Source organism: Alternaria burnsii, assembly GCF_013036055.1.
Source record: "Alternaria burnsii strain CBS107.38 chromosome Unknown 725, whole genome shotgun sequence".
NCBI lineage: Eukaryota > Fungi > Ascomycota > Dothideomycetes > Pleosporales > Pleosporaceae > Alternaria > Alternaria burnsii.
The window spans coordinates 257969-279879 of record NW_024066123.1 but is presented as its reverse complement, the minus strand read 5'-3'; the positions used below and the strand labels follow the sequence as shown (position 1 = coordinate 279879).

The window sequence follows — 21911 nt, the reverse complement described above, 5'->3', positions numbered from 1 at the left end:
GTCATTGCGTGCTGATTGTGTTGTACAGATTTACAGAAGTCGCAAGATGTCCGAGTCGTTAGCAGACCGTTAGGAGGATGGGTATCCCTCCCAAGACTTACCATCATCTCGCAGCGCCAAGTCTGGGGAATCATTCGATTTTTACGAAATAACCAGGCGACGTTGTGGCCCAGCTTCGCCACAGCAGAACAACACCCTGGTCCTGAAACTCCACATAGGACCTCGATCCTATGAGAACTGTCTTGGCAGGTCCAGGCCATGTGAACGAGGCTGCTTTGCGACGCGCGACAGGGATGCGCGTCCTATTGTTTTTACCCCTAGCCTATACCTCCGAACCAAGAGCCGGATTCTCGCTGCTGCTATAGGCCTGAGTCTCGGACAGGACTCTACCGTTCCCGTCGTATCTTCAAACCGATGGAGCGTTCGCCCACATGCTCTTCCCTTTCGTAGAATCAGTCCACTTGTGAAACTGGGGGGATCGGTGTGAGAACGAAGGGTGAGCGGCTAGCTCATAGTCAGGCAATTAGCAGAGGGCGCGAGTCTCCAGTGCGTTTCTGCGGTACGCCCGTACCTCAAGATAGACATCCGGATATCGTCGTGAGCGATATCTTGAGGGGCTTGGCAGGTGAAGTATAGCATACGCGGACGCCAAGCTGAGACGATGGCGTGTGTGGTGGTTAAAGCGATTACTGAAGGCTTGCGAAAGCAGGGACACAGGATACACGGGATACGACAAGTAACCGCGGTAAGCATTTGTGGCGCAAGCTTGTAACAAGCCACATTGCGCACAATTATCCGCCACCATGCTACCTCCCATCGCAGTACAGCTACCCGTCAGACTTTCCCGACTACCAAGATCATCGATATGTAGTGAGCATCAAAAGGCAAAGATCGCCGCAGTTCACCCTACTCCACCGTTAGGACGTTGAACACAATGCGGCCCGACTTGCAATCTCCGCATCCAAGCTCCTTCCCTGTAATTAGCTAGCTGTAACAATGGAGCCACAGGAGTCCCAGGACACAGCTGAGACTCAGCTTTCAACACCATGCCTAGCATCACGAAGACAAGCTTGGCACTATACACGCCTCGTCGAGGTACAACATGACCTGACCATCGGTCTTATCGTCGGAAGTAGGCTGTTCGACTCGTTTCTTCGCAACACCCTGCCAAGTATATCCGCGTGTTTCTCTCCACCTCAAACCTTTGGCATTCGGTCTTATGCTTGCGAGGCGTTTTTCTCTTATGCGCGGTCTTGTTCGGCCTTGTATACATAGGCAGCGTGGTGTAGTTTCTTGTATACTTGGGTGCCCAGAGGTGTTGTGCGGAGGCGGAGTGTACTGTGACTTGGTCGCCAATGTTCCTGGGCTCATTCCCCATGTCCCGGAATAACTCTCCGCTCTTGGCGATCGGCCTTACGTGTGGCATGACGGGCTGATTGCACTCACGTCGAGATCTCGAGCTGACGAAGCCTTTGGCTGAAGAGCATTCTCTTTGGTGCACCAATTACACGTGAAGCATTACTGCTACCGGTGGTGGTATTACCGGTTGCGGAACTTAAATTCGCCTGGTCCTTCGTCGGACTTACCGTCCACGTGGGCACAACGGCGACAAGTGAGTGGTGACATACCATCGGATCCAGAATCAGCGCTTAGCATACGGTGAGCAGATCGGATTTCTGCTGTATCGTTGCTACAGACAGGGAGCAGCTCGTAGAACTTGCTTAGTTCAGCAGAGGTTGACATCACGCGACACTGTGGAGCCTGTAGACATTGGAATATTATGCAGGCATTATGATTAAATCTTCCTTCCGTCTACTGTGCATGGTATCATCTAGCATGTCTAAAACGCTCATAACTCGTGTCCTCATCCTGAGACCGACTGGTACGGCCGAAGTATTCTTCGCCACCATCCCTTTCGCCCGCACTAACGAGTGGTTGGCGGCTACTCGTACCGTGCAGTAGTACTGTGTCAGCATTGAACGGGGTGGCCGGGATATCAACATCGATGCCAACGTCTTCGAACCCTTCATCAGGACGCGGCGCCTTCTGGTAGCCTTTAGCGTATGAAGTCCCCTGTTCTAGCTCCTCCTTATCTCCTAGTCGTGTTCGACTCGACGCCCTAGTCGAGGTCACTGATCCAGACGGTGAACCCCGTCGTGCATACGGGCCCATCTCGGTGAGCGTAGTGAAAGTAGAGGGAGTGCCAGGCCTTGACATGTCTTCGGGTCGGCCGTACAGCTCCCCGTCGCCACCAAATTGTTCCCGGAACTCTGCACGCTTCTTGAAGTTCTCGAAGTCGAGCTCTGACTCGGTGACGACTTCCACATGAGGGATTTCTGTCCCACCACTTACATGCTTGCCTGGCTGATGAGTATCCATTTCTGTCATAAAATAATCACCGAAGCGGTCATAGCCTGGTGTTGATGGCATAGCGCGATCGGTCGAACGGCGGTGAGGTGCATCGAAGATATCTCGATCAGCGTTTGACCGGTGGCCATATATCTCTTTCAAGAGATGCTGAGACTTTGCGTGCACCATTGGCGTAAGCAGCTTCTTGTATAACGCGGGGTGGCCATAGCGAGACGAGACCTTGGTGCTCTTCTTCGATTTCGGGTGATCCACGGAATGGGAACCCTCTACATCGGAGTAGGGGAGCGTGGAATAGTACAGCAGTTTATCGTCGAAAGCTCGCCTGCAGTACCACTTGAAGCCGAATAGCAGGAAGGGTAGCGGAACCATGGCATACAGCATGTTGCCGGTTCCTACTTGTATATTATCAAAATCGATCGATCCAACACCGTTTGCACCAACGACCAGCGCGATAACCGCATCTGCGAAGGCGACCGCGAATAGCATGCGATTTACTAAGAGCTTCCAGAATCTACCGCCAGACTCGGTCTTCGTGATGAAAACATACTGAAGCAGGTACTTTTTGAATACGCTATCCATGGCGATGTAGAAGGCTGTCACTGGGAAGATGATCGGTTGTAGTGTTCCCATGCAGAGACCTACAGTCGACACGAAGAGGTAGTTGTTGTAGTAGTCGGCATATGGGAATGGTTGAGGCGCGCTGAGCTCAATAAGCTCTCTTGGAGTTGGCGAGAAGAAGGTACGTTGGAACCAGGACCACAAGAAAATCCAGGCTTGCGAAAGATCGATGGCAGCACCAAGGTTTCGCTGCATTTGCCAGGTAAGCCAGAAGGTAGACACATTACACAACCCGGTCATAACCTTGGTGAACAGATGGCCATCCTGAATAGCTTCCCAGACGCCTTGATCTTGCGCTGCAACGACGGCAGCGACGAATCGCCACGCCGAACCGAATACAGAGAAGACGAGGAGGTTATTGAACACGAAGAAGGAGTACAGACGAGCAGTGACATGGCGTTCCCTGGAGGTCTTTGAGACATCTCCGGAGTGTGTGAACAATCGACGGAACTGAAATTACGGATATCATGTCAGCTTATATCTCAGAGGTTGCTTGTGAGGGGTTTACTGACCACCACAGGAACTCCCATGTACATTAGAGTTTGCACCAAGGGAGCCAAGATACCCTGTGCAATAGCCCAACCTGTCGGGTGGGCTTGAAGGTTCGTCATGAACGCCGGCCATACAAGCCCCAAGTGGGAGAAATCTGACAAGAAGACGGATGTCAAGATGTTAGGAACAACGAAAGCAATGGTGAACAGTACTACCCATAGACCATCCCAGAAAGCACGTATTCTGCGAGTCCTTCGTGTCATCGGAAGGTTCTGCCAAAGGAGGTCATGGGGTTTGGGGGCGAGGTAGACGTCACAACCAGCAGGGCCCTTCTTCCTCGTCGCATACGCAACCGCATGAGCATCTTCGATGTGCGCGTAGGATGCGAATCCATAGGGCATGGGATTTCGCATGTCGACACCTTCTCGTACTTCCTTGATCGTTGTCTCCAACCTTGCGATTCGGTCCGTCAGGTAGTCGATCGCATCGAGTTTCCCTTTGCCATGCATAGCTTGATCATTTTTCATGGCTTTGCACGTAGGACGCTTGGCGGGCAGCTTGTTTGGGTTGCTCATGTACTCCGCCAAGTGCTTCTCGAGTTGGCGGACAGCGTCATCATGCGCCTCAATAAGCTTTGGCAAATCCTTAACATTGCGACCGATCACTGTCCGGGGGATGGTATCGATCGACTTGGCTTGTTCGACAAGCTCGACAAGCCCAGCATCCGTTCGCGATGAGTCGGGAACGTGTGTAAGCTTTTTGATGTTAGCGAAGTTTCTTGACTACAGTGACAAGACTTACCAGTAGCGTTCGCGAGTGCAGGCTAGACTTGTATTCCTGAGTGTTGAAATACGCACGCCTAAGCTTTAGAATTGCTCTGTAATTCAACCAAAGGAAGAAACACACAACACCCTGGATCAGATATGCCACCACGACGTAAGCCCAGAATTTCCTTCCAAATATGTACTGCGGCGTAAACTTCATCAGCGTCGGTATCTCTTTCCACTGCTTGTAAAGCGGCGAGCCTCCTACGACATTGACGGGTATCAGAATGCCTACGCCCACCACTGTCAACACCATGAAGATGTCCCGAATCATTCGAAGGAACCGTAGAAAGACGACCGCATCCAGACCGATAGTGTCCACTAATTCCTGCTCTTTCACATTTTTGACTGCATCCAACCAACTGAATGGCTTCTTGTCCAATTGTTTCGGTCGGTGTTTCTCATCGGCATGTTTCGCTCGTGGTGCATAGACTCTCGAGTTGCGTGGTCGGAGAAAGCAGAATACAACGACCAGTAGCCCGGATATAACGAAGGAATATACGATAGCGGCGTAAATGGAGTTCTCTTGGATCTGAAATATGGGTAAGTATGATGTTCGCAAGGCTTCGACGCAACATGTGTTTGTACTTACTTCACCCTGAAACGGATCTGCAATCAGGTCGAGAAACTTATCAGTACCACTTTCGCCATTTTGTCGCCTCCAAACATTCATACTGGAAACCCCCCTCTTCAAGCGAATGTACTCAGTAGTTGATGTCGGAAAACGTCCCGGAAATGGCAGCGAATAGTAAAAATGACGTTGTGTGGTTGGATAACAGAGTAAAAAAGAATAACTAAGAAAACAAAGTGATTATGAGAGAAGCTTAGATTTACGCCGATTAACGAGGTACGCGTAACGATCCCCCGGACTTCTTTGTTGGGACGATGTCACAGTACTAGAATGCTCTTTCCGCGCATCGCCGCCGAGCGACGTCATCCCCGCCGCTTAGTGTGGGTCAAACGCTCGCTGAAAGAACATTTCGCGTCGAAGCTTTGAACAAATCGGCATCATGGTGTGAAGCGGAATACGATCTGGACCATCATTCCAGGCCTAAAAATAGTGTATCGTGGGGTCAGGTTGCACGCGTCCAGACCTTGGGACCGAAAATTTTGGTGCACTATCTCGTGGACTGCCTGTGGGACTTGGCAGGGTCCCTGATGTACTCCAGAGTAGCAATAATTTCATGTGCCTGTACCGCCAATCATCAGCTGCATCAGTACAAGACGTTCGACGATCAGCTCGTGAAGATCAGGAGGGTCGTGTCTCAAAACAGGACAGCACAGCTCAACATGGCGAGGCTTATTGTGACGTCATGGTCATCGGCCAACCTGCGGGAACCTAGAGTACGAGATAGCACGTTTATCTAGAACACCGTGTGAGGCCGACTACAATGTAGCGCTAACATCTGGAGAAAGCGGGCTTCTTCATAGTAGCAGAGCACCGCGGACAGTACGATACGACAGGTCTATTGACAAGTCACTCGGACAGACATAGCGTTTGATCATTTATCAATCATGTCTTGTTCCACAGGCGCCTTTATTATCACTTTTCCAATGAGCAATCTGAAGGCATATGAGCCCAATATCACGTATACTTTCAAATATGACCCACAAAGCTCGCTACATGCTCATTCCAAACCAACTCTTAATGCCATTCCACCTACGCCCATGGTAGCTCTCTCCAACATGCTGCATCATCAAACCGGCCATCGCGCACCTTAGCAGTGCGCGGGTGTCCACCCCGTAGGGAAAAGAATCTATGGATATCACGAAACGAAAAAAAGAAGAGAGGGGTATGCAAAAAGTGAGACAAGATTGCAGGGAGGTGACTATTCAACCTCATGCCTTCTCCTTCTTCTTTTCCTTTTCCTTCTTGTCGTGATGGTGGTGATGCTTCTCTGATTTTGCGTCCTTCTTAGCTGCGGCTTCTGCCATGAGCTGTTCGAATGCCATGAAGTCGCCTTCTTCTTCAGGATCGCGCTCGGCCTACATCTAGTTAGCATCCATATCATCCAAGCGTAAGACAAAGAGCATACCTTTTGAAACATCTCACCGATGATCATCAGTGCGTGGGCTCGTTCCACTCGCTTCTCCAGCTTGATCTTCTTGTCGTTGAGAACAGAGTCGCATACGTCCCTAAGTACGCTCTGGATCTCGAATTTGCTGCCTCTCCAGGCCGCAGCGAGAATCTTGCCAGTAACACGCTTCTCATATTCAGCCTTCTTCTCGTCTGTCCAGGCTTCCCCGCCCTGTTCCTCTAGCTTGGCCATTTCCTCCATAGTAAGCTGCGCGTCTATCGCCGCAGACATGGTGGACCAGGTGTCCTTGACGAGCGTGCCCTTATCCTTGATACGGGAGAAGAAGCCTGAGATACCGAGGAACTTCTGCGACTTGAGGAATGAAGAGGCCTTCATGATGTACGTGGCACCGATGGCGTGGAGGATCTCAAGACCGAAAGATTCCATCTTGAGGTTCTCGATCTCCAGATGAATCTTCTCCTTGAAGGCTGCGGTAACATCGGTCGCCTTGTCGGTTTCAGTCCACACCGAGATACGGTCGATGAGCTTCTTGGCGAGGTTGGCAACACGTTCGTCACGGATCTTTTTGCGTTCCATCTCGTATGCCGCGAGCTCTTCCCGCTGCTCCTTGGTGAGACCGGCCTTCTTCTTCTGCTTCTCACGTAGCTCCTTCTCCGCATCGGTCATGCCCTCTGCCTCCATACGTGCCTGTTCCTCCGATTTGTCCATGATGGCTGCGCGGATTGGTATGCCTCGTGATTGCGGCGTGCTCGTTCGGGACGGGGGCGATGCTGCTCTCGGTGCAGTAGACGATTCGGCAGTGTTATCAGCATATGCTGGGGGCGCCTCAGCGTACACAGGTGGTGGTGCATCTGCTGCGTGTGCTCCTGCGCGCTCCGCTGCTGCTTCAGCTTCCTTGGCCTGAGCAGCAGCACTTGGGGCTGCGGTCTCTGTGGTACCGGCAGCTGGGGTAGCGCCAGCTGTGGCAGTTGCAGGTGTCTTTTCTGCCTCGACCTTCTCGGCTTCTGCTTGGGCGGCGGCTTCTTCCTCCATCTCACGCTGGGAGATCTCCATGGTCTTGGTCAGGTCCTTCATCAACGAGATCTCGCCGATCCTATGAGTGTTAGCGTCTCTCTCCTAAATACAGACACCGCTGTAGTGAGCCATGGTGCTGTCCTACCAGTCCACGAAGGCCTCTCCACCAAAGATCATGGTGAAGAACTCGGATGGATCCTCTGTGCCTCTGTTAGCGTTCTGCAACCATTACTACAGCACGTGTATATCCATACCAAATCCGCTGCTAGGCATCGCACCCTCCTTGCCATATTTGTCGTATGCTGCTCGCAGCTGGTCGTCGCTGAGTATTTGGTACGCCTCGCCAATCTGTCACCCCATCAGCCCCGCAATCCTGGTGGAGTATCGAACAGGATCGCCATATCCTCTGCTCAAGAGTAAATCAACGTACTTCTTGGAACTTCGCGTGTGCTGTCTCATCGCCAGGGTTCTTGTCTGTATGGGAGTTAGTCCTTGAGGCTTTGGAGAAAAGTCGTTGCGCAATGTACCGGGGTGCAGTTTGATAGCGAGCTTGCGGTACGCCTTCTTGATTTCGAGTTCCGTCGCGGTGGGCGGCACGCCGAGGGCGTCGTAGTATGCGGTTTCCACGACCATGGTTGCGAATACCTAGGATTTGGGGTGAGTGGTGGGAGCGATCAAGAGTATATGCGTTGGGCGCGCGTCGGCAGGCTACACATGCCCGTGAAAATGCTGCACCGCCACAGCCGACGTCACCACGCTAAAAACATCCGAATACCCTTGACAGTCCATCCACCACATGCGGGTGAACCATACTCGGCAGGTGAATGCTACAAGTCGTTCACGAGATGCGAAAGAGGATTTACTGGGTTGCCAAATTCATATACTCTTATTCATAGATATGCTAGATAAGAGAGCTGGTCTAAACAAGCTCAGAACCCCACCCGTTCGAGGTATACCCGCCATGGCCATATGATTCATTTGAAGAACCCAATATCACCCTTCGCCGCTCCATGCAGACGCCATGCTAGAATTTCAGTCCTTGTATCATGAACCGTTAAGTGGGATACTTTTAGACCAAACTGGAGACAAATCGAGAAAATGCAGTCGAGGGTGGAGTGTGCCGTGTGTCCGAGGACGACGGAGGATGTTGCAAAAAGCAAGCATGGTGTTGCAGACTCGGAAGTGTGCCGGAGCTTTTTAGACGCTGAACTTGGCCTTTGCACGGGTGCTACCGGCGTTGGCGGCATCAGTGTGACCAGAGAACTCGACGGCCTCGTTCTCCTTGAGCTGAAGCGCCTGCTTGAACCGCTTGCCAATCTTCAACAAAACCTCCTTGCCCTTCTCCTGGGTCCTGCCCTTTCCAGCGTCGCCGGGGATAGCGCGGCCGACTGTGCGGGTCCACAGACCGATACGGTAGAAGCCTCGCCTGACGTTGACGACGACGCCCATGACCTCATTGTCGTCCTCGTCCTCGAGGTTCTCTCCGATGGCCGCGAGCATAACATGGAGCCAGAGCGCATCGATGTTGATGACCTTCTTGTCCTTGAACTGGAAAGCCCATTTACCTCCGTGCTTGTTCTGCGCGTCTTCCCACTCGGGTCGTACGCCCTTCTTGAAGAGATGGTAGTCGGACTTGAGCGCAAGGTCGGATGTGGGGGTGATGTTGTTCTGTGTGCGATGTCAGCTTTGCCCGTTGTTGCTGATATTGGAACAAGACTTACGTAGATACCCCAGAACTCCTCGACTGAGTCAAATGAGATGACCTCCTTCAACAGCTCGGCCCAGTTGTCGCCCTACAGTTGTTAGCATGGAACAATCGACGCCCAAGAGGGGGCAATGTCGTACCTTGCCGCTCGGGGGCTTGGTGAACCAGAGCGTCCATGTGTTCATGAGCGGGTGCTTGACGTTGAAGTTCTCGGGGTCGTGGAAGACGGTGCGGATCTCGCCCTCGCCTCCGGCATTGTTGGTGGAAGACTGTTCCTCGCCCTCGGCGGAGTTCTCAGTTGGCGAGATGGGGATCGTGTCCAGCGGAACCTGCTGGTTGGGCTGCGGTGCTGATGCGACTTCGGCCATTGTCGATGTGCTTGTGGGGTGTTGTGGGGGTGGATATGGAGGGTGCCTTTGCTAAGAGAGGGACTACAAGCGATGGTTGCAGTCGTGTGGTAATTTGGCGGTTGGTGGTGGGCGGGATCAGGTGAAGGCGGGGCTGTCGCAATCGCACCAGGCGATTATACGGGAGGAGTCGCGGGGTTGCGCTGCCTTTCTTGCGTCGAATAGGAGAAAGGACAAGTGAGAGGTGACTGTTTGCGGCGGGCGTGTCTGTCGGGGAAGAATATGCGTGCAGTCGCAAGGCAATTCGTGGGACCCTCTAGGCTTGCTTGGCACGTACCTCGCGCTAGGTCCCGTTTCAAACTGTAACACGGAGAGCATAAAGAAGCAACCGGTTGATGTCATGGCAAAACTAACTTTACAACTAGCTACTTTTTTCGTGTCCACGTTACTGCGGTCAAGGGAGCTCATGACAAACTTCCTCTCAAGCAGCCTCGTCGCCGAGCAAAACGCGTTTCAATATAAGCACATCTACGGCCCGACCTCAGCTATGAAAGAGCAGGGTTGGAATTTGACATCCGTGCTACAAACATCACGCTCACATTTAATCGTGCCGCAGCATGGCGCGAAAAGTATACATTAGTAATTGTTATCTGCCCAGTTTCCCAAATGGCTGAATGTCGCCTGCATAATACATGTAAACGCGAGACGCTCATAGCTCGCTCTTGTTCAGAGTCTCGTGGACTTCTGTGACCACCTCGGGTGTCTTGTCGAGTCCCATCACTCCCATCAGCTTGCCAAACTCCAGCTTAAATTGAGTGTAGGCAATGTCGAAACGCGCACCCGCGAGCCAGGCGACAAAGAGCTGAACTTTATTAGCAGTTGTTGGAGGCAACGTAGTTGCGATACATACCATAATGAATGTGATGACCAGAACTGTACCAACAACAGCGGCGACAATGTAGACCAAATCCCAGTTGGCCTCGGAGTCCTCTTTCCGTTTCCGCTCCGCCTCCTCGATGGTGGCAGGTGCCTTCTTGTCGACTGGTGGTTGTTGCGTCGGGAATATTGACTCGATGAATTGCTCAATCTGACATGGTTAGCAACAACGGCTTCAACAGGATCTATATGACTCACTCTTCCGAGGGTGATGCTGATCTTAAGGAAGTTGGGGTCGTGGGGGTTGTTCTTCTTCGCGATCTTGCGAGCGTATCTCCTGAAGACTTCGCAGACGAGCTGCAGATTTTGTGTCGACTCAACCATCAGTTGGCACGCCTCACCCTTGGTGATCTTGACGTTCTTCTGGAAGAGGGCATAGTTCTGGAAGCAAGTCTCGAGCGTCGCAATGGCCATGGTTTGCGGGATAGCGCAGAAGTTGAACACGCTCTGCTCTCGGAGACCCGCGAGATAGTACAAGCAGTCGTCTGCTCGGGTCAACGCAGTCAGAATCATCTCTGAGCTGCAGTTTAGGGCCTTCTGCTTGTTCTCGGGCTTGAAGAGGTCTTCAAACTCATTAACGTGCTTTGACCAGATCTCCTTAGGCCAGAATCGCCGTCCATCATCAATATCCTCCTTGATGTCACGGGTGATGTTGACTTGTTGGAGGAACTGGCCCATGGACTCCATCAGCTCCGGCCTCTTCAGCAGCGCAGCGTTTGCTAAGCCAGCCTCAACAAACAGACGTGTGCAACCCTCGCCTACCAGACCGGCGACGTAATGGCAGTACAGCTCGTATTCCTTGATGGTCTTGACGCCAGCATTGAACTCGGCGTTGTTCGCGTAGTCTGCCATGCCGTTGCCCATGCGCTTGGTAATGTCCTTGATGATGTCCTGGTAGACAGGCTTGATCTTCTTGAACTCCTCAATGACCACGTTGAACTCGACCAGAAGTTGCCTGTCCTTCTCGTTCGGGCCGTTCTCTGTGAAGTTCCATCCATCCTTGTCCAAAATGTCCTGGAAGTTGCGCAGTAAAGGCTCCTTCTTCTCCAGGGGTATCGTCATGTCGTCCTCGATGGTGTCCAAACCGCGCAGGACTAGGTAGAACAGCGTGACAGGCACCAGAAGCTCGGGGTGCAGCTCGAGGATGACGGCAGCGAAACTTCGGCTGGTCTTGTTGAGGAAGTGGAAGCATCGTTTCAGGGACTCGCATTCTTTCGATTCGTCGCGCTCGTGTACTGCGTTATGCCACACTTTCCTAGCCAAGCATCAGCCGTGTTCCAGCTTGCGCAAACTTTGGCTGCACGCAATGGCGCCTTTACCTACCATTGAATGATTGACCGCAGTTCGTTGGGGTGGACCACGTAGTAGAGCATGCTCAGAGGGCTAGGCATGATGGGCCAAGTTAAAGGAGTCTTGGATAGAGGGGGTATTAACAGATCGCTTGAAATCGGTGGTATAATGGCAGGACGCGGACCAATTCGGCGAAAGAAGACAGGATTGAGAAAACAGCGAGTACCTCGACTTCTCTGGCAGGTTGAACTGTCTCTTGGGCGCGACAAGTGTGAGGTCTAGGAGCGTCTCCGCAAATTGCAACAATTGGACCCTGTAGCGCACGGCCTTAGCAACCCGCGTTTCTGCACCTCCCCCTCGGATCAGGGATGAGAAACACCGAAAACACCGAAACTCGCATCTTCGTTCCTGAGTACTGCACGACCCTGTTGCGATTAGTGCGAAACGCGACGGTAGGAGATAGTTACTATCGTATTGCAGCCAGCTCTTTGCGCCTGAGCACTAAGCTGATCACTTCATAGAGCCAAGCAAATATGTAACCGCCTTGGTGCCTACAATGCAGTTCCCATGAGAAAACTGCTGTTCGGCAGTCCGTTGTATCCTTTACGCTTAGTTCTAGGGACATGAGTGGTCAAACAGTATGTACGTGAGGTGACAGACTGATCAACTCCATTGCCGTTGGTATTTCAATTCCAAACATGCTTCAAGTCCATCTCCTTGGAATAACTGCCCCCATCTTAGGTATCAGTCAAACTCTCTGAGTGTACTAGCATCCCTTTCAATCCCTAAAATGTGTATTGATGAGTTGCTCTGCAGACGTACTCGTTGCACACGACAGGCATAGGACAGCTTGTCGATGGGGCTATCTTCGCTCTGTTCAACATCCGGCTTGTCTGCGCCATAGCACAACAAACATCATAGCCAAACCTTCCCCATTCAGCAAACATTAAGGCTCGAAATCCCTGTGCAATTCAAATTGACCTACAAAATCACAATCTTCGGGCAGTGAAGCAGTGGCAGACACTGTCAATAATTACGCCACGCGATGACGCCACGGGCAGATTATCGATAAGCGACCCTTCATGCTTTCCTCCAACTCATTCGGAAATGGCAAGAACAACCCAGCATATACGCACCTCAGACTCAAATTATGGCATCGACACAAACTGCTCCAGTCGCTCTACCGCGCGTCGCAATAACGTATTGCACGCAATGTAAGTGGATGTTGCGAGCAGCCTATGTACCTTTCTCCACATCCTCCGCTAATACGACGTCCACTAATGAGTGACCAGTTCGGCCAAGAACTCTTATCAACATTCGGACTGCAAATTGGAGAGATAGCACTGGTACCCGCGACGGGTGGTCTCTTCACAGTTGAGTTGGTATGTTTGAACGAAAGTTTGTATTAATCCATGCTAAGTTTGATAGACGTACTTGCCGCCATCTGAGGAAGGCCAAAAGGCCGAGGCAAAGAAAGTGCTCCTTTGGGATAGAAAGGCTAAAGGAGGTTTTCCAGGTTCGTAATCCAGCGACATGAAAGTGGCAAGACGAGTGGCTTACATGTTGCAGAGACGAAAGTCCTAAAGCAACTAGTACGAGATCACATAGACCCTAATCGGGATCTAGGGCATTCGGACAAACATGGCAAGAAGAATGAAAATAAGACAGAAGATAAGAGGCAGAACTCAGAGGGAAAGAAAGAACAGGGTCAGACAAACGAGGGTGCAGAAGTCAAGAGAAATCCAGATGGAACCATTTGCGAGGACTGTAAATAAATTTGCGCGAAAGTATATCATTTGCTTTGCGACAGACTAAATACCGTATGACCTTTCGTCCGCTCATTACCCTTCAATGGAAATGCGGAAAAAGTCCACACCCTTGAGAAACGTGAGCGCTCAGCTGTTCATCATATCGAGATTATGCGCTCCTGGAATAGACAAGAGCAGTGTAGCTCTTTGCTCCCATCCGAGAGTCTTGGTCTGGCAGTAGCTTCGGATTATACTACCATGGGCTAGAATCAGAATCACTCATATCTTCCTACAAACCATGTCGGTCGACCTTATCGAGACGCTTCATGAGACGAATATCCATGCGATGGATGTTCTTGCGCATAGTCGCCAGTTCGCTACGCAGTTGTTGAATCTGGCGATCGGCGTCTGCAGAGATCTTCTGGACATTGCTAAGAGCTTCGCAGTCAGATTTTAGTATTGACGAATAGTAGGTGCCCTCTGCGTTGGGAACACCAAGTGCTTCAACTAGGTTGTCAATTCGGAGACTATGTGATTCAGAGGCGGCTTCGAGTTCCTTGTAACGCTGATCCAAATCCTCAAGCTTGATGGAATAGATCTCGCCTGTAAGGTTGGTCACAGCTTGGGCACGCTGGACGAGGGAAATGACTTGAGAGTGCGTGCCGAAAGGGTAGGTCTGCAGTGCCAGGTCAAAGCCGCTAGTGCTGTAAAACTGCACCGCCGCGATACTGGCAGCAGCACCCATAACTGTTTTGAGAACGACCTCGGTCACACTCCGCAACCAGCTCTTGCGTGGGGTACTCTCTGCAATCAGGTCCTTGACGATGGAGATATCAAGGTTCTGAGAGGATTCCTCGATGTGTAGTGAACTCCGAAGCAGGTCCAGCGCTACATAGACTCGATCTGTGGCTTTCGCGCAAGTTTTGAGAAGCTTCTTGAGCTCTTTTGTGATGAGAGCTTTGGCTTTGTCTTTGCCCTCAGCGCTGAGATCAGACTCTTCAACCTCGTCGATACAGCTAGTAACCTTATCTCCCATCACGCCCATACAGAACACAGCCATCTGACTGACCGCTAGGGAGATCTGGGTGGCCCTGCTGAGTAATATCCTAGCATTGGCAACGGGTAAACGATGAGCTTCCTCAAACTCGATGGCCTTATCGTGGAGGTCGAGGAGCGCAACGTTGACCGAGCTGTAGCCACCAAATGTAGCCCACATGTAGAGCGGCTTCTTGCTATCATTCTGAGCTTTGATGTATTCATAAAGCTGAAACATAGCCTTTTCGATGTCGCTCATAGAGCCGAGAACCTCATCCGCGCGGTTCCGCTGAATCTGGTATTGCGTTAATCAGACACCGGGACACGGGACAACCCGTACTTACTTTGACTGCTGAAGTGGACTTTTTTGCTCTCCCATCGGCATAGTCAACCCTTCTTTTGTGCGTCACAATCGCGCTATTGACCATGTCGCTGTTTTCTGGACTCTTTTCAGGTGTGTCGTTCTCGATACCAGCGGCCTTGGTCTCTTCCTCGGTAGCTCCCCTTACCTCCTTCTCGGCTTCTACTTCGAGACGGAGGTTCTCCTGGAACTGATTGACAAACTCAGCCTTCTTGGGTTCGCCATCAGCATTGGTAGCGTCGGTGACGTTTGGCGCGCGCGGCTGAGTTGGCGTAGCAGCAATAGCGCCGTCGCCCCCGGATGTATCTTTCTTTGTTTGCTCGTCATCATTTGCCGTTTGCGTGTTGGAATGCTGCCACAAGCCATCGCTTGTGTCGTCCTTGTCGGTGATTTCGGTCATGCTCGCCTCGCTGCCGATGCTCATGTTTGTGGTGATGATGGATCCGATGTTAATAGTGCAAGTTGACTTGTTGTTGAAATCAATATGAAATGATGATTGTCACAGCTTGGGGTATTACAATGTTGATAAGCTCGAGGTGCGCGCAGACTGACTGGGGAGGAGTGAAGTCGAGGTGGGCGTGATTTGCGCTCAGTGTTGATTGGTCAAATTTGCGCAACACACTAGCGCAATTTCCTGTTTGAGCAGTATGAAGGGAAAGCATACATTCTGGAAGGCAATCGAGATTGCGCAGATGGTCAAGGTTGGAAGTCATCAAATAACATGACGTAGTTCACAGGAAGGACGTTCGAGAGGGCAATTGAAAACAGTAGCAGGAAGTGGTGGCTTGCCTTGGGCAGACAAAGAGAGTGGCGGGAATGGCATTAGAACGAAAACAAACCGTGAGGAAGTCCACGGTTCAGACATAGACACTCGACCGCCGAGCTTGCGCCCCTTCAAGCCTGTATTATCGTCATATGAAAGAAGACGAATGTCTTTGAGGCGCATGAATGCTAAGAAGCTGCGTAATGCTGCTGCAGTCAGTGTAGGTGAATGATCGATTGCCTATTCTCAGGACATGAACAATGCAGCCACCTCTAGTCCGAGGTAATCAACCCAGAACGCTGTCATGGAGAGTTTGTGGTCCCCAACTCACAACGGGCCAGTATGGTGCGGCATGATCCATCAAGAACGCGTCGCGTCCTCGGACGCGGTATGCTTACATGTGGAGACCAAAAGGACGCGCGGATACGGTCATGTATGCATTCCAGGGCCACCTGCATCCCCTGTCTGGTGTTACTGTCATCGATTATCTGGTCGTTAGTCTATGGCTCGACACCAGAGATTTGGCTGTGTGCATACGCGACGTGGGCTGCTTGTTTGCCTTGCCTGAATCCTGCATACCTAAACCAGACCCTTCTGCGAGACGTCAACAGTAGGTGTAATGTTCGTGAATCTCGAGATATGCTCTCTAAAGATATTAGAATGGTAATGCGCCTTGTACGGCATTGTATGGCGTCAAAACTGTGGTAGAGGCCCGGGTGTCGTTGCTGCATGCTGTGTATTCGGGACGGCGTAAGGGTGTCAACCAACGCGTGCTTGCAGTAGTTTGACGCTTGGAATTCAGATATTGTATCCTGAGGTGGCACCATAATCAGCATGATGGGCCAATATCATCAGGACGCCAGCATACGCCGATGCCGTGTTCTAGGTACTCTGTTTCGCAATCAGCGATAGATGATCCAAAATCTGATTGTCTACTGCAAAGTGCAAAATGTTTGTTACATAACAAGAAGAGCATTTAGACCCTTGACGGGCTGTGGAAAGTGGTGTATAAGGTTTAGCGGTTTGGGGAACGCAAGTATACGTCGACATCGGGCTGTTTGGGCACCTGTAGAACGACGAGGATTGAGATATCGCGGCAGATCGATAGGCGAGCATGAACAGAGGGCTTGTGGGCCGAGTTTTGGTGATGTATGGACGTACAGTATGATGCCAGCGCAATGAGGAGAGCCGAGCACCCTTGGCCGGCGATCATGGCAGCCGCCACGGCGTCCCCACCCAACCTCTCCAGAGAGTCGTGTTATTCGTTGGTTTTTGCACGACAGCATGAACCACACCCTCGTACATGTCGAACGCGATATCTGGTCCCCACACCCTCCGACATTACGCATTCCTGTTGGCAGATCCCTGTGACGAGTCGGTCGGCGATGGGTGAGCTGTCTTTGCTATGCTCAGAGCGACGCCACCCCTCAGCTGGCGAGATCGCCAAAAAACAGCCCGGAGACGCCCAATGCCGTGCCACTTACCCTGCAATCTTGTCAAATCCTTAGAGTAGCTATTTCCCCGCATGCGCTTTGCCGTACTGAGGCTTGTGAGCTTTAGGCTGGGATGTATCTCAGCTCTAAGCGTTGGCAACTTGCGGCTGAGCATTGAATGCAGATTCTTAGGTCTCGAACACAACTCATCACCATGATGGTACGATCTGGATCGTAGAACGATTCCCCGACAGCTACATATTTGGCGCTATGGAAGTAGCCCGCGCAAGCCACTGACTGCCGATCCCTCATCTGGGAAAGATCGTCTCACCAGTTCGTTCTATCGGATCCGCCAGACGTAGCCTCACCAACCAAAAGACGCCATCATGGACCGAACTGCGTCGCGTCTTAGCTGTCGAGATAGGTGAAGGCGCAACAAGGGTCTGTCGACGTACATACAATAGTTGCTTTGTCCCACGTCCCACCGCGACAGACTTCTGCTTAGTTTTGATTTCAACACGGCAGACCAGGAATCCCTGCCCGTGCTCCATGAGCTTCTCATTCTGTGGTACTCATGCACACTCTTATTTAGATCAGCATGGCTTCGGAAGACAACCCGTCTTGTCAGACTAGCTCTGGGGAGGAGCCTCATCAACAACTGAATCCCACGCGCATTTCGTTCACTTCTTGCAACCTTCGTATGGGTGACCCTAGGGCCTTGAATCAAGTAGTCTCCGCGGCACCGACAAGCGGATCTACACTACCTCACCACACCAACCTACCTACAACTCGACGTCATAGCTTAACGATTGGCGATCGCGTTGCCGCTACATTACTGGAGACCAGTATCGACACGAGACATCTTAAGACCATCGAAACGCGACCAAGGTCGGCCACTTGCCTTGCGACGACATCTAAGCCGATGCATCCTACCAAAGTACAACGATGGGTCGGCCTGACCCGTACTGTGAGCGACTGGGATCATGGACTACGCAGAGTATGTTTGAGCACTTCGTCATTGAAGCTAGGCTAACAGCAAGAAAGGACCCTGAGTTGTGGTATGAAGGAGGAGATTGTTTCGTCCACCTACACGCAAAAGGGGCCTCGCGTCGTGGGCCGTCCTTTTGCGTTCCCTTCAGACTGTTACGGCAGAAGAAGTGTGACGCCATGTTGAGTTTATGCGACGCCCAAATCGCACCTGCGCCAGGATCTGCCTCCGAGCGATTGAGGCGAATGCCCAGCTCCCTCAACAGCACCAGTCGGGAATCAAACGTCGTTGAGCTTTTCATCCCTGCTTCAGAAGATTCATCTCAGGACTCTTTCAGGCAACACATTACAACTCGCAACTTCTTTGCGTTCCTGCTAGGTAAACCACTGGTCGGCGATCATATGGGCCAAGCATTTGTAGACCTCCAAGAACGGCTGCAGCACTTCCGACCAAGCCATGCGAACAACCATCAAGACTTTCTCGACTACGCAGAAAACCAAGGGTACCGAGATCTGGTAGAGTGCACGGACTATGCCCTTGCAAGTCTCTTCTATGCAGAACACTATAAGCTTAGAGATACCTGGGTTGATGCTTTCGCCCACTGTGTTGGTATGAGTGAAAGCCTTGTCCTCAGCCCGGAATATGTGGTATGTATTCTATCATCTGATTGAGGATAACTTACTGACACATTCTTATAGCTGACTTCGAAGCTTACGAAAGCATTGATTACCCGAGCTCATCTCGAAGTCGACGGGCACCTCGGCCGCGTATCTATCGCACTGAGCAGGTTCCTGCAAGAGGACCTCTCGCCAACTTATCTTGGGCTGACGGATGGCGCCAGAAGCCACCTTGATCGCTTTCGCCGTTTCCTACATACCTTTTACGTCGGGAAGTTTGGATATTGGCCACCACCACGGGGCGCTACCTTTCCTAAAGCGCTTTACAAGTCAATGTATTACGATTTTCAGAATCTTTACGACTACCTCGTAGACACCGAGTCGACCGCCGATTTTTCATCTCAAAGACCTGCTAGCGGCGGCATCTGCGTCTTACAGAATGTTATGACCTTCGACCAACGACATGGATTCAAGTCCCAGCCCCATCCTTTACCTCTCCTACCAGTATATGCATCGTCGCCGAAGAGAACGAACTCTCAGAAAACAAGTTCGCAGAAAGCTCTGAGGCAGCTCATCCTGGCATCGCAACACAACAAGTCACATCTACAAGATACCATGCATGGTGCTTTGGCAGCGGCAACCAATACCTTGGATTCGAGCGCGATGGAATCGAGCATTGTACAAGCCTATGTCCACTTCGAGAAGGCACACGCTATCAACGCTAGTCAACGTGAGGGGAAGATATCATCGACAGATGCGCGTAAAGTAAGATGGCTTGTAATCTACGGGACACTGCAATATCTGGTGTCCGCTCTTCGCGCACCGAAAGAGGTTCGCGATTCGGACAGCCCAGAATACGCTCTGTGTTACGTCGCGGAGCCCATCGCTTCAACTACCAACAGCGGTGCTACGACACCTTTGGCCACACCTTCGGTCAATGTACCGTTGGCGATCGACGACTATCTTGCGGAATCTCAAAGCAGCCCTTACTCGATAGAGCCCGACTGCCAAAGGGAGGATTATTTCACGCCGCGAAATCTAAGTCGGCGTGGATCCATGGAAGTCGCACCGCTTAAGATATCTCAACCCCTTCGCTCGTCTTCGGTTCGCTCGTTCGCACGTCGATCATTATCAGCTCGAGGTTCGCGAAGGAATAGTCTCTCGACACCCATACGAAGATCTGTTGGCATGAGTCAAGAATTTAGCGATCGATCGAAAGACACAGCGTCAGTTTCGCAAGCCAGTTCTCGTCAGGTGTCGTCCACTTACTCGGAATCTGTTTACTCAGAGCACTCGACGACACCCACAGCCGACAGCGGAGCTAATCCCGAAACCTCATGGCTCAGATCGCCGTCGCCTTCTGCTTCCCGTAGCAGACAGACCTCTACAGGTAGCACGGCCACACGCCCCCGTACGCCCCTACTTGATTCCGTACAGCTTGAGCGTGCTACGTTTCCAACTTTCTCAAAAGCCACCGGGGAGCCACCCAGCCGATCAGATAGTACAAGCTCTACAGCAAGCTCACTGTGGAGTGAAGGTGCCGCAAGTGCCGCCTCGTCTAAGTCGAGTACATCGGGAGAAGGCCCTGTTCACAAGGTTAGCCCCGCAGAAGAGAGTGGGCTTCTAGGCGGGCTTGTGTCTTTTGAGACACCCAGAGCCACGGCACCAACCCTGCCACAAAGCGAAATACACCCCTTACTACGACAACACTCTCCACAAACCGACTTTGAGTTTGGCTTCGGAAAAACAGAGCCAGAAGTCACTTACGATGTCCATGAACATTCTAATGGCAATATGATGATTGGCATGGCTGTTTCTACTCCATCAGTGCCGGCCAGAAGATCTAGCTTGAAGCTCTTCCCAGATACGCAGCATGCTGTCGCCACTGAACAGGCACGTTCTCTCATTGCTGAGAGGAGGCCTTCTCTTCCTCGAAGCATTTCTACTCCATCAACCCTGGACACTTCGTCTAAGCAAGGCTCAGCAACTCCATTGTCTACAACCACGACTCCAAGTGGCTACTGGGAACAGTATAAAGCCACTCTCACACAACAAAGAGCGCGATCAAAGACCGTGTCCTCCAACGGATCTACTCCATCTTCTATTGTGAAGATGCCTACAGTGCTCAAGGCATCCTTTTCGCGCATCGGTCCTCGTAACGACGAAGATCGTGGCGTTAAGAGAGAGCGCAGGCTTTCCACTCTATGGCGACACTGATCGTTGGATAACAGCCACTCCGTACTGTTTTCTGGTTTTTCTTCTATCTCCCTGCTACAACGAATCTCATGCATGGTGTTCCGGCGTACAGAACAAGCATGTTATATACCCTTTCAAGCGTTAAAGTATCCACCTCTCATTTTAGGAGTATATTAGTTATGTCACGACTGAACGATACAATCTTCCTCATGATCTGCCACATGATCTCCCGCATGTACACGTTTTCGCCATGCCGACTTCCTCACTAGGTTCCTATCCCCGCTTTCCAATCGTGCAACAGTCTTTCCGCAACAGCTAGCGCTGTCACAGAAACATGTTCGAACTAACCACTCTACACTATTTGCCTAGACAACGACGTCCCCTATGTCGACACTGTCGAGCTCGAAGCTGCTTAAAGTAATACTGGAGTCAATAGGGCTAGCGCAGATAGATCCTTCAATCTCGTAGAGAAAGTCTTCCGTGAGGCTGTTGAAAGAAGTCGATGATTCCTGCGAGGAAGGAGCGTTATCATCGTATACGAAATTACGATCACCAGTGATTGCTTCGGTGCTACTTTTCGAAGCTCGCTGTATCGCAGCCTCATCGGGCGACTCACTTGCACTTGTACTAGCGTTCATGTCTCCTGGTGAGCTCTCTTCCAGTTGCGCAATAGCAGTGCAAATTGTGCGGTAGCGATTGCAAACGGCTGTACTAGGCTGCGTCCCTGCAAAGCGCGAATTTGCACTTGGGACACACCTGACATCTTCACAGCTGCGCAAAGTCCCATCCCTACCAACAATCACGTTGACAGAAGTGCTGTGCAAGACACTCCATTCTAGAACGGCGGTAACGGGTGCCAACAAAGCAATGGAACATTCCACGCGTATGTTTCCACATGCTCGGTGGCTTTCCCATGGGCATTGACACCGAAGATTCGAGTCTTGCAGAGGACCCAATGACATCATGCCGATTTCCCACTAGGGGCCCGCAAGCTTGTCGCACTATCGAAAGCCTCAACAAACATGCGCTCCACAGACACCACCTAATGCGAAACACATGAGGTGTTTCTTTCGCGGACATGCATATCGTCGCTAGGCGCAACGCGTTTGCTGCTATTTTTGGCCGGGCTTATCCG

General features: G+C 51.5%; 8 protein-coding genes across 8 annotated transcripts; 2 read left to right on the top strand and 6 right to left on the bottom strand.

Moving 5' to 3' along the window:
• Window positions 1–1827: 1827 nt before the first annotated feature.
• On the bottom strand, window positions 1828–4977 carry GT037_009707 (uncharacterized protein; the record flags this gene model as incomplete). The annotated part of the gene is made up of 4 exons (XM_038934754.1): window positions 1828–3438; window positions 3501–4235; window positions 4282–4836; window positions 4897–4977. 4 exons carry the CDS (start codon window positions 4975–4977, stop codon window positions 1828–1830), a joined length of 2982 nt encoding a protein of 993 aa, XP_038782555.1.
• A 1166-nt stretch (window positions 4978–6143) lies between these two features.
• GT037_009706 (uncharacterized protein) lies at window positions 6144–7990 on the bottom strand (the record flags this gene model as incomplete). Its single annotated transcript, XM_038934753.1, has 6 exons — window positions 6144–6290; window positions 6341–7436; window positions 7503–7557; window positions 7612–7705; window positions 7788–7831; window positions 7885–7990. 6 exons carry the CDS (start codon window positions 7988–7990, stop codon window positions 6144–6146), a joined length of 1542 nt encoding a protein of 513 aa, XP_038782554.1.
• A 564-nt stretch (window positions 7991–8554) lies between these two features.
• GT037_009705 (eukaryotic translation initiation factor 4e) lies at window positions 8555–9430 on the bottom strand (the record flags this gene model as incomplete). The annotated part of the gene is made up of 3 exons (XM_038934752.1): window positions 8555–9025; window positions 9079–9150; window positions 9203–9430. 3 exons carry the CDS (start codon window positions 9428–9430, stop codon window positions 8555–8557), a joined length of 771 nt encoding a protein of 256 aa, XP_038782553.1.
• A 615-nt stretch (window positions 9431–10045) lies between these two features.
• GT037_009704 (squalene synthetase) lies at window positions 10046–11736 on the bottom strand (the record flags this gene model as incomplete). The annotated part of the gene is made up of 5 exons (XM_038934751.1): window positions 10046–10090; window positions 10152–10271; window positions 10320–10496; window positions 10544–11600; window positions 11669–11736. 5 exons carry the CDS (start codon window positions 11734–11736, stop codon window positions 10046–10048), a joined length of 1467 nt encoding a protein of 488 aa, XP_038782552.1.
• A 1049-nt stretch (window positions 11737–12785) lies between these two features.
• On the top strand, window positions 12786–13410 carry GT037_009703 (uncharacterized protein; the record flags this gene model as incomplete). The annotated part of the gene is made up of 4 exons (XM_038934750.1): window positions 12786–12875; window positions 12928–13017; window positions 13064–13151; window positions 13205–13410. 4 exons carry the CDS (start codon window positions 12786–12788, stop codon window positions 13408–13410), a joined length of 474 nt encoding a protein of 157 aa, XP_038782551.1.
• Window positions 13411–13672: 262 nt separating this feature from the next.
• Window positions 13673–15203, bottom strand: GT037_009702 (uncharacterized protein; the record flags this gene model as incomplete). Its single annotated transcript, XM_038934749.1, has 2 exons — window positions 13673–14713; window positions 14763–15203. 2 exons carry the CDS (start codon window positions 15201–15203, stop codon window positions 13673–13675), a joined length of 1482 nt encoding a protein of 493 aa, XP_038782550.1.
• A 1354-nt stretch (window positions 15204–16557) lies between these two features.
• GT037_009701 (uncharacterized protein) lies at window positions 16558–16755 on the bottom strand (the record flags this gene model as incomplete). The annotated part of the gene is made up of 1 exon (XM_038934748.1): window positions 16558–16755. One exon carries the CDS (start codon window positions 16753–16755, stop codon window positions 16558–16560), a length of 198 nt encoding a protein of 65 aa, XP_038782549.1.
• Window positions 16756–17573: 818 nt separating this feature from the next.
• Window positions 17574–20797, top strand: GT037_009700 (uncharacterized protein; the record flags this gene model as incomplete). The annotated part of the gene is made up of 3 exons (XM_038934747.1): window positions 17574–17972; window positions 18020–18610; window positions 18662–20797. The coding sequence occupies 3 exons, from the start codon at window positions 17574–17576 to the stop codon at window positions 20795–20797; spliced, it is 3126 nt and encodes a 1041-aa protein (XP_038782548.1).
• Between the last annotated feature and the right edge of the window lie 1114 nt (window positions 20798–21911).